General features: G+C 42.0%; 1 protein-coding gene across 6 annotated transcripts in view; it reads left to right on the top strand.

Moving 5' to 3' along the window:
- The window catches only part of SESTD1 (SEC14 and spectrin domain containing 1), a 121,421-nt gene that overhangs the window by 56,644 nt on the left and 50,935 nt on the right, over positions 1-13,842 (top strand). For all 6 annotated transcript variants that reach the window (XM_030580929.1, XM_030580931.1, XM_030580932.1 and 3 more), the window contains exon 5: positions 1,759-1,872. In XM_030580929.1, coding sequence (XP_030436789.1) covers positions 1,759-1,872 — 114 coding nt within the window. The remainder of the gene's footprint in view (positions 1-1,758; positions 1,873-13,842) is intronic.

The following is a 13,842-nucleotide window of genomic DNA, read 5'->3' on the forward strand; positions in this document are numbered from 1 at the left end:
ATTAGTGCTACTACTTACTGTATCAAGGGACCAAGCTTTTGATGTCCACTGAAGTTAGAGGTCTCTCTGTGGCAGTGATGTTTTTTTATAAATATTTTCACAAATTTGAGAGGTTCAAATTCTATTTACAAAAATAAAACTTCCCTCGGGTGGATTTAAAAATGTACCTAATAGATCCATCACTTACACCAATAGGCTGCTAATTCTTCTCTATTTGGCTGACTGATTACTTATCCTTTGTCAGCTTTTTGTCAGTGTTAGTTTCCCACCTTTTGATTTTTCAGGAAGAGCAACTCTTTCCTGTTCGCCTTATGAGTAACTTTAAGAGCTACTGACTGGAGACTTAATGAGATTTGACATTTGGACCCCCAACCTTTTCTTTTTTGTCAGTGCCTGGTGCCTCTTTCCTTAAGTCTGTATGAGTGCTCTTCAAGAGGATGTACATCACATGTTCTAGAATAATAATGATGTTTAGAAGCACTTGATTTTGGGCTTCTGTCTGTATATGTAATGTGACTCATTGTTTCTGTTATGAAGAATAATATTTCAAATACATTTTCTTGGCTCTGCAAGTGACCATATGTCAAATTATAATTTAGAAAATCTAAATCACTTCTCATATTTCTCTGGTTGGACAAAGAAAATCAGTTAAGTCACTTAACTTTTTTAGTGAGGCAGTGTTTGGGTTGAAAATGCTGTAGGGGAGTGTGTGTTTAAAAACAACTGTTTCTGTGAGAGTGGAGAGAGACCCATGAAAACAAGCTGGGGTTGTTTGTTCTTTTCCCCTATTAGATCTATGTTTTGCAAAACCTTGTTTTTTAAAATAAATTTTGGGTGAGTCTTAATTAATTGTCCCTTGTTAATTATTTTTCATCTTAAAACAAGATAATTTAAAATCAGTTTTACTCTCAGTGCTTTTCAGTACTGTGTTCATATATCTTTGTCTTAGTATTACAGTTGATGACATCACAGAAGAGTAATATGTAGAAACTGCCTGTACTGTGATATGAGGACAATATATAAATAGGCAAAATATACTTGAACTCAGGTTTTGTAAGGAAAATATTGATTTGTCAACTTAATGCATAATTAAAATATTTAATCAATTTAATGATTTAGATCGTTTCTATTCTGGAAACAGTAAACATCATAGTTAAATTATAATAGATCCATTGATCTTAAATCCTGATTTAATAGTAAAATATATATTTCTCGTCTAGCTTAACTTGTTTCTTTATTGTGATGACCTAGCTTTAGAGTTCTGACTTCAAATATAGTCTCAATTAGCTTGCATAAAGCTTGCAATTTAATTTCTTTTCCATAGTATATTCTCTAGATAGTATGCAAACAGGCTATAGACTGAAAGTCTCATATCAGCCTTAACTGTAGTTTTGTTACCACAATATTGTAAGTAATATTCAGGTAAATAGGGTTGTTGTGTTTTTTGTTTTCCATCACTGATGGAGGGTGGCTAGTGGTTAGAGTACACTTTTGGGAATCAGGAGATCAGATTCTATCCTCAGCTCTGTTCTGACTCACTGTGTGAGTTAGTGCAAATCACTTAATCTCTGTATAATTTCTCTCTGTAGAATTAGTAAACAGCCACCTACGTCACCTGGATTTTGTAAGCCTTGTTTAATTCATATTTGTAGAGAGAGTTAAGATGCTGGATAAAAGGTGCTGTCTAAATGCAAGTTGATTTTGCCATAAATGAGTATTTAATCTTGAATGTTTTATCTGTTTCATTTTGTTTTGCAGAATGTTGTTCCAGCTGAGGTATCACTTGTTTGTGTAGTAAAACCTGATGAATTCTGGGACAAGAAGGTTACACATTTTTGTTTTTGGAAAGAGAAAGATAGACTTGGCTTTGAGGTATGTATAGTAATTTTTTTTCCTATCAGGAATGTTGACTCTAAGCATGCTAGAATGATACATAACTGATTGAAATGGATATTTCTTAAAGAATGCTTATCAGTATTCCAGATTGCTTTCTAGATACCTCTGAAAAACTACTATGACCTATTGCTTTTAAAATATTCTTTAGCTGCAAAAAGAACTTAGGCAGACTATTAAATGAAGTTTTGGAGATGGAGCTTTGCTGCTTTTATGGTGGTTTGACTATGATGATGAAGCTGTTTCATACCACTTTCCGTGCTTTTAGCTACAAAAATTGTTGTATAATGCTGTAGTATGTATTCTGTACGTGGCTCCACCCCCGTGGACTGTTTGGATGCTCCTCTTCTATCACTCAGGCAGGAGCAAACATTTTGAAGGTACAGTCCTTGGTCTTGCTAAATTCATCTCCTCCCTATACCTCTTAATTTTTGGTAAGTTGCCAAGGTTATAGATACCCTATGTTTTTCTAAGATTGATTATGTTCTGACTTGCATGAAACAGTGTGTAATATATATAAGGGATTGCAAACAAGAATAGTTGCATCTTTTCATCTTTTACAAGGGTAGTGGAGTCGAGGGAAAAATAAGACTGCATTATGACAAGTAGTGTTCTGAATGTGGAATGACTAGGGTGGCCAGACAGCAAATGTGAAAAACCAGGATGGGGGCGGGGGGTTTAATAGGAGTCTATATAAAAGAGAGACCCCAAAATCAGGACTGTCCCTATAAAATTGGGACATCTGGTCACCCTAGGATTGACCCTTCGTACTATCATTGTGAACGAGTCTTGTCCAAACTGAAATTTGGTCTCCTGTGCACATAAGTAGATATTATATCCGGTCATCCATTGTTCTTTACGGGTAAATCAAAGTGACTTGAGGGGCAACTTCCTTCCCTTTAAAAAGGATCAGAAGGAAAACAGTCTCCCTTTCTCCATAATGATAAACAAATGTTTCTTCCTGTTGCCGAGATTGTAAGATGTTCTCAGTTTCTAAAAATTCCTATAGAAACTATGAGGGAGAGTGGGGATGAGAAGGTAGCAGCCCAAAGATAGACACAATGTTGTCTTCTGTGACTGGGGATAAATAACTGTCTACTTAATATGTAAAGTGTAAGATGTCCCTAAAGATTTCACCAATAAGAAGAAAGAGAGCACTCTAAATAATTCGTATGGATTTTAGGGAAGTTCAGGAAGCATTTGAAGTAGTATAAAGGAAAGTTTCTTCCCATGTCATCCTGTAAGCCATTCCTCTTTTTGTTCTTTTTCATCCTTACTAGTTGTAAACATTGCAGGCTCAGTGGTTTGAAATTAATCTCATATACACTTTTATACATCCCTTTCCTAAAGGCTCCTCTTGTGACTTAGCTAGAATATCTTTCTAGACAAATAAGCGGCATACGTTAAGTAAAAATCTGATATGCTAATAAGGTGAAGTTAACGTTAAACAGTCATATGACGGAGTGGGGGAGGAGAGAGGATTGATCTCAAGAGTTTGTTCAACATCAGTCATTAAATTATAGTTACGTGTAATTAAATACAATAAGGACAACCATTTAATGAAGAATGTTCTACCTTTGTACTGCTGAAATTAAAGCTCTGTGTTTTAAAATACAGTAAATACATATGAGTAGTCCATAGTTATTTTGAGGGTGAAAGCACAGGAAAAAGTCCAAGTGCTGAAATGCCAACATTCTGTTCTTTTCTGGTCAAGAGGAAAGCTCTTTCAACAATCTTTCCTAACGACTCTTGTACTATTGCTTGATGGGTATGCACTCCAGAATATACAGGTCAGAGAGATGTGAATAGAGGCATGGTATACTGCTGTCTTAAGAAATCCAATTTGAATGAAATATCTAAATTTAACGTACTGTTATCAGCTATTAAGACCTGTTTTATAAAATATTTTCAGATTTGGTATTTTTTTGTTTGTTTGAATTAAAAAAAAAAAGGAAAAGGGAGCACAGTGGGCACCTTCCCTCTTCTTCTCTCCTCATCTCCCATCAAAGGTTTGAGAGAACTTATGAAACCTTCACTTTCTTGGCAGGAGATTGCCTTTGGCCTGATGGCTCCAGTTTTGCCATTTTGTGGCATTGTCTGACTTGAGCTCTGTTATACTCCCCTACTTCATGTTCTTTGTCTATTTCACTGTGTGGTAAAACACAGAGTAGGCCATAGGGAGAGTGAACCATTGCAGAATAGAAGCAATTGGTGAGAGTAGCCTGTAGCTGTAAGTGAACAACTTATTCCAACTTCTCCACTCATTCATCCTTTAGAGAATTTGCTACTTGGTTACAGTTAGAAAAGCTGACTCACTAGATCTTCTCTTTCTGTGTATCCCAATTCTTATGTTTTAGAGATGATGGTATGTCTTAATTTCTTTGTTTTACTACTTTTAGCACTGCAGAGCAGTGATATGGCTATAAGAGTGTGTTCTAATCTTTTCATGCATAGAATCATTCACTAATTTGTAGTAGCATAATTTTTATTACTTGTGGTGAAAAACACAGTTTGACTTTCAGATCGTGGATTGAATTTGCAGCACTAGCAGTTAACAGAGAGGTTTTTCCTAACTGAGCATATTTGATCTGGAAGTCACTGAGACAATAAACATGAAACCTCATGCTTCCATTTTCCCACTTTTCACAGTATAATCTCACTTTAACTACAGTGATTGCTATAATAAATCACTGAGTCAAGAAAAAATGGCACTGGAAGCACATGATGACCTAGGCATCCTGCATATTTGAGACTTAAAATGTTTTAAAAGTTGGCAGCACAATTACTTGAGGTGTCTGGCATGGAGAGAGTTTCTCATAGGTATATTCTGGCTAGTAACATTCATAAGATATAATTGTGTTTGCATATTATTAACCGCTCTGCATTTACCTTTTATGTATTGTGAAAGAGACACAGTTGTATGATATACGTGTATTGTGTATAGTCGTGTAACACATGTTCTACAAAGAGATATTTGTGAGTCCCAGGTCACTTATTAGTCCATTTGGTTCTTACTGAAACATGTTCTGTTATGTTCAAGAACTCATGGGGGATGTGTGAGGTCCCAGGAACTGAAGAAGGGCCAACCTAATGCCTATCTTTAAAATAGGGGAAAAGGAGGACCCATGAAATTATGGATCACTTCAGCCTAACTTTGATACATGGAAAAGATACTGGAACAAAATATTAAACAATCAGTTTGTAAGCACCTAGAGGATAATAGGGTGATATTAATCACCAGTATGGATTTCTGAAGAATCAAATAAACCTAACAACCTTCTTTGACACGGTTCCTGGTCTAGTTAGCAGAGGGGGAGCAGTAGACGTGATCTATCTCAGGGGTCGGCAACCTTTCGGAAGTGGTGTGCTGAGTCTTCGTTTATTCACTCTAATTTAAGGTTTCGCGTGCCGGTAATACATTTTAACGTTTTTAGAAGATCTCTGTCTATAATATATAACTAAACTATTGCTGTATGTAAAGTAAACAAGGTTTTTAAAATGTTTAAGAAACTTGATTTAAAATTAAATTAATATGCAGAGCCCCCCCAGACTGGTGGCCAGAACCTGGGCAATGTGAGTGCCACTGAAAATCAGCTCATGTGCCACCTTCGTCACGCGTGCTATAGGTTGCCTACCCCTGATCTATCTTGACTTTTAGTGAAGCTTTTGACAGAGTCCCATATGACATTCTCATAAGCAAACTAAGGAAATATAATCTAGATGAAATTACTACAAAATGGATTCACAACTTCTCTGAATACGGTTTTTTCAACTAGCTATCAGTGGTTTGCTGTCAAACTAGGAGGGAGGTATCTAGTAGGGTGCTGCAGGGGGTCTATCCTTAGTCCAGTACTATGCAATTATTTTCATTAATGACTTGGATAAAGGAGTGGAGAGTTTGCAGATGACACCAAGCTGGGAGGAATTGCAAGCACTTAAGAACACAAGATGAGAATTCAAAATTACCGTGACAAATTGAAGAACTGGTCTGAAATCAATAAGATGAAATTAAATAAAGATAAGGTGCAAAATACTACACTTAAGAAGGAAAAATCAAATGTATATCTACAAAATGGTGAATAAATGTCTAGGAGATGGTATTACTGAAAAGGATCTGGGGGTTAAGTGGCTCACAAGTGAAATATAAGAACAATGTGATACAGTTGTGTGAAAGGCTAGAAGTGTCATAGGTTCATAGATTTACTCCTGGGGGAATTCAGCACCGAAACATTTAAAATTCTGCATATTTTATTTGTTAAAACAACAGAATATAATCACGCCAGTTTCAATTATTTTGGTAATTTATTTCAAAATACCTGTCAGCAACTATACCTGTAACAATACAGACCCCCCTTCCTCCCCCCCCCCCCAAAAAAAAAAAAGATTCAGGAATTGTTTTTTGACAAATATATTCCTTACTAGGCATATTAAATACAGAATTCTGAGTAATAATTCATTTAAACTACAATACAGAAACACATGTCCCGTATCCCTCAGGCAAAGGCTTGAGAGAGTCAGGGATCATGGAGGAACTGAGGGACAGGGAAGTAATTTCTGGGAAGGAGCCTGGGTATGAACTTGGAGGATTGTTGGTGTGGGTGGAGAAGTATGGAACAGGTTGTGTTGGAAAGGGGAGGGATTATTAGAGAGTCTCCACCATGCAGACCCTGGCTGACCCCTAGCCTCTCTCATTCAGTCAGGCACATCTGTCCCTATCCCCATGTGTCCCTTCACCCCCAATCCCATTCGGCCACTGCCCCAGTCAGCCATTATAAGTGTGGTAAGGGCTAAGGACAGGGATTAATTGTTCTTCATGTCTATTGAAGGTAGACGTAGTAATGGGCTTAATCTGCAGTCAAGGAGATTTAGGTTAGATATTAAGAAAAGATTATCTATAATGATAGCTGAAATAGCTTACCAAGGGAGGTTGTGCAGTCCCTGTCATTGGAAATTTTAAAGAATGGGTTAGACAAATACCTGTAAGGGGTGGTCTAGATATACTTGATCCAGCCTCAAATCAGGTGGCTTGACTAGATGACCTCTCCACAACCCTTCCAGCCCTACATTTCTATGCTTCTGTGTACGTATTTATTTTCTTGGTCATTTTAAGATACAGAACCTATCAAACATTCATAGAATCATAGAATATCAGAGTTGGAAGGGACCTCAGGAGGTCATCTAGTCCAGCCTCCTGCTCAAAGCAGGACCAGTCCCCAGACAGGTTTTTTTGTTTGTTGGTTTTTGGGTTCTTTTGTTTTGTTTTTTTACCCGAGTTCCCTAAATGGCCCCCTCAAAGATTAAACTCACAACCTGGGTTTAGCAGGCTAATGCTCTTCATTTGAGGTTTGTTAGAGCATTACTTTAAAAGGGGAGGCACTCCCTTCTGAACAGCAGTAGATTGTAAGAGGGAGTTGGTAGGTATGAGAGTGAACAATACTTCTAGTGTTGTAACAACTTTTACGTGAACTGTTGGGAATTTTTTATAAAACATGGAGTTAAATAATATCCATTGCCTAAGGAATGTAAGAGAACTTAGTCTGTTTTTCAGGTTTTTGGTTTTTTTTTAAACAATAACTTATTCCATGTGGTGTTCTCAGAGGCTGCTCCTCTTCTGTACAAGTTGACTGTGCCTGCTGCAGGATAGTACTAATGCAAAAGCCTCTTCCTAAGAAATGAGGAGAAACAACTATACCCCTAAAATAGAAGAGGAAGCTCAGGGGAATTTTGTTGAGAATAGTACAGTGAAGCTGTATTTGGGAGGGCATAGGAGGAATCGTAATGCTCAAGCAGCCAGGTCAGGCCAGCTAGTTGTCAGTGGCATCAGTGAATTCTCTCTCATTCTGCCCCCACTCCCATCCTTTTGCATAGTTCGGCCAGACAGTCTCTTTCTAATGCCCTCCCAGTCCTGCCATTTGGAGTGACAGTGTGCTGTAGAGCCAGGGAAGAAACAGAGCAGACAATCACTACTCCTCAGTAGGAGGAGAATGGGGATAAGTGAGGGGTGGCAGGAGGAATGGCACTGAGTGAGTGCAGAATCCTTGTTGGCATCTTTTCTAAAGGCCACTGTGAGACCATTGGAGACAGGTGACCTGACTCAATTGTGGTGCTGCAGGGCACGCCTGCCTTTATGCTTTTGAACTCCTGACATCAGTGCTCTGTGCCCTCCCCAGTACAGCTCCCACTTGGTTCCCAACAAAGCTTTCCCAGTCCTATGACCGAAGAGGCTCTGTTTCCCACTCCCACCCTCTTCTAAAGTCAAAAGTAGCGAGAACCCATGTGTTTGCTGCTAGCCGTGCTCTCACTGACTAATAGTTGGCCATTCCAAATCAAGGTGATCCCAAATGGGCTGCAGATTGTCTTGTTACTCCCCAGGAGTCTCATTCTTCTGAAACATGGAGTTGATTATTCCAGGCATCCTTTAAATCTGCTCAGGTTTTTGCATTAACAAATGCAAAGACTAGGATCCTTTTAGAATTTCCTAATCCTTTTTGCTTTTTCTAAGTAGTATATACACACACACTGGCATAAAACCAGAACTGCCTTCCTTTTAGCGAATAGTCATTGTTTCGTTACACTCATGGTTATTAGAAATTCATCTGTAATAACTAGGATCACTGGAAAACGTGAACATACCTTAAACCCAGAATCAGTGAATTTCTTGATGTTTGCAATTTGCATGCAGCTCAAAACTGCCCTCGGACTATTTTCTCTGCATATGGCATCCATTTAAAAAAAACCTTCTTTGACATTGATTCAGATATAAGGCTGTCAGATTAGCTTTTTGAAAATCAGCAATCAGCGTGAAGAGAGGAATGTGACGGGTTAGATCACAGAAACCCTCTTGGGAGCTGCCACCTGACGTGACAAGATTACTTCTACCCCTGCTTTCCCTGCCAGCTCAGGACTCCATTGTTTACATGCTACCTTGAAAGTCCTCAAGCAGACTTACTATGTGGATTGGAGCATTCCAAGATCCATTGTCCTTTAACTGTTTCTTGATTAGGTACTTAATTTCAACATTCTTTTCTCCAGGAACTGACCAAATGCTCTACTAAGGCCATGTCTACACTTACAGTTTTGCAGCGCTGGTAGTTACAGCTGTGTTAGTACAGCTGTATAGGGCCAGCGCTGCAGAGTGGCCACATTTACAGCACTTGCAGCGCTGTTGGGAGTGGTGCATTGTGGGCAGCTATCCCACAGAGCACCTCGTCCCATTTCGGCGCTGTGGCTTGTGAGAAGGGGAAGGAAGTGAGAGTGTCTTTCCGCTTCCTGTTCCAACGCCCCATGGTGCTTTGGTACACATTCTGAGCAGTTTGGCGGCATTGTGATTCTACAGCGCTTTTTCTGCGATTTTTGTTATAAATGGAGCCTGAGCAGCTGACGACCTTATTGATGAATGTTGCCAGCACATCACGCATGGCAGTGGAGCTATTCCTTCAGCTGCAAAGTGAGAGTGACAATAGTGACAGTGAGAAGTCAGACGATGATATTGAATCACCTCACTGTGAAGACAGTAAATTGCTTGTGGCAGTACAGATGTGCTCAGCTCCGTGGACCGGCGCGTTTGGGCTCAGGAAACCAGCACTCAGTGGTGGGATCACATCGTCCTGCAATCCTGGGATGACGAGCAGTGGCTGCAGAACTTTCGGATGAGAAAAGCCACTTTCATGGCACTGTGTGCTGAGCTCGCCCCTACCCTGCGGCGCAGGGACACGAGATTGAGAGCTGCCCTGCCAGTGGAGAAGCGGGTGGCTATTGCAATCTGGAAGCTGGCAACTCCAGACTGCTTCAGATCGGTGGCGAACCAGTTTGGAGTGGGAAAGTCTACCGTTGGAATGGTGCTGATGCAAGTTTGCACAGCCATTAATCGCACCATGCTAAGAAGAACTGTGACTCTTGGGAACGTGCAGGACATTGTGGATGGCTTTGCAGAAATGGGGTTCCCTAACTGTGGAGGGGCAATAGAGTACCTGGCATCAGAGTATGTTAATCGCAAGGGGTATTTCTCCGTGGTTCTGCAAGCGCTTGTGGATCACTGTGGGCGTTTCACTGACATTTACTCAGGATGGCCTGGAAAGGTGCACGATGCACGCATCTTTAGGAACAGTTCCCTGTTCAGGAGGCTGAGGGCCGGGACTTTTTTCTCAGACCGCAAGATCACAATAGGGGACGTCGAAATGCCCACTGTGATCCTTGGAGACCCCGCTTACCCCTTAATGCCCTGGCTCATGAAACCATATACAGGGAAGCTTGACAGGAGCAAGGACCGGTTCAACTACAGGCTGAGCCGGTGCAGAATGACTGTGGAGTGTGCTTTTGGCCGTTTGAAAGCACGCTGGCGCTGTCTTTATGGGAAGCTAGATTTGGTGGAAAGCAGCATCACCGCTGTTATATCCGCGTGCTGTACCCCCCATAATATTTGTGAAGGGAAGGGTGAAAGATTCAGTGAGGAATGGACCTCTGAGGTTCGACGCCTAGAGGATGAGTTTGCTCAGCCAGAGAGCAGGGCTAATAGGGAGGCCCAGGAAAGGGCTTCAAGGATTAGGGATGCTTTAAGGGAGCAATTTGATGCTGAGAGCCAACAGTAATGTTTGATGCATTTGATGTGCTTTGCTTTACCTTGGTGTATAATATTTACCACTTCCAGCAATAATGTAACGTAGTGAAAAAGAAAAAAAACCTTTATTCAACATACAGTACATAACAGGCAAGGGGGTTGGGGTGGTGGACTGTACCTTCACAGGTTTGAATATGTCCTATTTTGATCACTATTCAATGTCTGCTGCACTTCAGGATTACTATGCTGCAGAATAATGGGGGTGGAGTGAACAGGGTAAGAATTATAGTTATCAGGGCTGGTAGGTGATCATACAGGTGTTGGGGGCAGCTGGGGATAATAAGGAACTGGCTGCTGGAGAAAGTTGTTTTGTGGAAATACTGGGGAACAAGGAAGAGGGGTTGGGAGGGCTGTGGGTTACCACGGTACATATTTGTCTGCATGGCTACAAGAGACTCGAAAGACTCAGTTTGGCGAGCCAGGAGGCTTATCTGCTTTGTGGTTTTTTTGGCAGTGAATTCCTTTCTCCTGCTTTGTTTGCCTCCATTCATGTACACTCTTTCTCCATTCATGTACACTCTCTCTCCATTCATACGTCTTCTCTCTCCATTCCTGTGTCTTCCTACTTTCTCTGTTGTAGTGGCTCATAACAGATTTGATCAATTCCTCTTTTGATTTTCTAGGATTCCGTCTCAAGTTCTGCAACCTACCTGAGGCTGGTGATCCGGCTGCAGTAGTCAAGGTCACTAGAAAAAAGAGAGAGAACCATGTAATACACAGAGGCTACATTGTTTGTTATCACACGTTGAAGGACTTTTTAGACTTTTGGTAGCATCCTTCTCACATACCTCACATAACACAGAGAGGGCAGGCAAGCTAAGTCATGGCGAGCAATGGGGTGAGTGGTTTTGCCCCGATTTCCCCTTGGGAGTGGGAATTGACCAATGGGTCACTGGGGTTTATCAGCAATGGGTACAGAAGGTAGCTGGTGTCCTGAAAAGGGGACAGTAGTGAACAGGAAGGTGGTGAGCTGCTTGGGGGGGGGCGTGTTCTTTGGTCCGCGTTCACACCGTCCTGCTGGTGAGGGGGGGGGGAAGCACCGCGGTGCTGGATGCCTGCTTGGAGGGGGGGTGCGGAACACAGGAGCACTCCGCGGTGCTGGATGCCTGCTTGGAGGGGGGGTGCCTTACACCGGAGCGCACCGCGGTGCTGGATGCCTGCTTGGAGGGGGGGTGGGGAACACAGGAGCGCACCGCGTGGCTGCCTATGTGCTGGGAGGGGGGGGGGTTAACAACAGAGCGCCATGGGCTGGGGAAACGCGAACCTGGCGCCCTGCACTCAATTATCCCTAAACTCTCAACAGGGTTTCCTACTGCCAGACATATCACTGCTGCGTGTTACCTGGGAAGAGAGGGAGGGTCTTCTACAGGAATGTGGATACCGCCCTGGCCCCTATGCAGCTTGCCTGTGTGCAGCCATGGTCCCCCCACCCCTCGCTGCACAGTGGATCGGACGAGTTAGCCTGACCGGGACAGGGACCACGGTGGCTCTCCCGATCAACTTGAGAAAGCAAATTGCAAACGCTCTTGCAGCAACTTTTCAAGAAATTACCGAGGCAGATTACAGAGACGTGATAGAGCAAATCAATGGGCTATTCCACATTTAGGCATGCATGCAGGCAGCCATAACCAAAACCCTCCTCTCCCAAAACATAAAAATCTACTTACCCCGAGCACGATCCTCAGCTTCTTCCTCACCATCAAGTTCCAGCTGCTGAGACTGGCTAGCCTCCTCCTGGCTTGAGAAGAGCTCCTGGCTGCATGTGTACTGGGACTCCGGGGTGTCTCCCTCCACGCCAGTAGCCTCACTGTCGCCGTCCTCTACAACCTCCCCCACTTCTCCCTGCTCTGAACTCTCCATCGTGCTCCTAGGATTGGCAGTGGGGTCACACCCAAGTATGGCATCCAGCTCCTGGTAAAAACGGCAGGTCATGGGGGCAGCTCCTGAGCGGCGATTTCCCTCACGAGCTTTGCAGTAAGCATTCCTCAGCTCTTTAATTTTGACCCTGCACTGCAACGCGTCCCATTCATGGCCCCTTCTCATCAAGGACTGCGATATCTGCCCATAGGTATCATAATTTCTCCTTCTGGAGCGCAGCTGTGCTTGCACAGCCCCCTCTCCCCAAACACTTATGAGGTCCTGCAGCTCTGCATTGGTCCATGCTGGGGCTCGTTTGGTGCGTGGAGGCATGGTCGCTGAGTGATTGATTGTTTAATTGCACTCCACACCTGGCTGAGCAAACAGGAAGGGGATTTTTAAAATTCCCGGGGCATTTAAAGGAGGGGTCAGGTGAGCCCAGGGCAGTGGAGTTTGCATGATTACCAGAGAGGCTTCTAAGGTATGCTGGGATACCTGCATATGCCACAGAGGTCAATAAAAACGCTGGTGGGTGTCTACACTTGCTGACCAGCGCTGGATCCTCTACACCCGAGGCTCAACCAGGTGTACAGCCAGTGCTGCAAACAGGGAGTTGCAGCGCTGGCCGTGCTGTGCAAGTGTGTACACATCCTAAGTTGCAGCACTGTAACCCCCTCACCAGCGCTGCAACTCTGTAGTGTAGACAAGGCCTCAGATTATTTAGAAATCGAGCCAGTACACAGCCAACGTTCATAACTTTGACATAACATACAAAAATGATACACGCATACAAATAGCATTAATATATTCAGTAGATCATAACCTTTACAGAGATATGTTACATGACATATGTAGCATAAAACACATTCTAAGCATATTTCCATAAAGCCTTATGGGAGGTACTGTCACAAGGAGAAATGACCCATTTGCTCTTTTATCCTTGTGGAAGTTTTGGAGCAAGTTTTAAAAGACTTTCCAAATTTAGGATTGGGATGATAGGTAATCAAAAGCTAAGAGGTAAAAGCAGCAAAAATGTAACCATCTGGAAATCGTTGAGAGATCAGTACTTAGCGTAGTCAATAAAAGAACATTCTTCTGTGTCCAAAGACTGAATAAGTACTGTAACGCTTTTACTGCAGCAGCTAGACCATTGTAAATTCTTAACTGCTCCTTCAAAGATTTCTTGTGACAGAAATAAACAGAACCACACTGCAAAATCTGAAAATACATTTTTAACGCATTAAATATTGGTGGCTATTTGTGTTAGTTTCCATCAACTCCAAATCACAATTCTGACTGAATATATTGTGCTTCCTTATATACCTTCCTTACATATTTATGTAATCGGTGTCACTGGAATATCTTCCCCAGAATATACAAATAGCAATATTCTATCTCTTGCCATTTTCCTTTTGCCTCAAAATAGCTTGAATAGCTTATAGAATTTTGTTTTGTATATTAGGATCCATGTGTGT

This window comes from Gopherus evgoodei, chromosome 11, assembly GCF_007399415.2.
Source record: "Gopherus evgoodei ecotype Sinaloan lineage chromosome 11, rGopEvg1_v1.p, whole genome shotgun sequence".
Taxonomy (NCBI): Eukaryota; Metazoa; Chordata; order Testudines; family Testudinidae; genus Gopherus; species Gopherus evgoodei.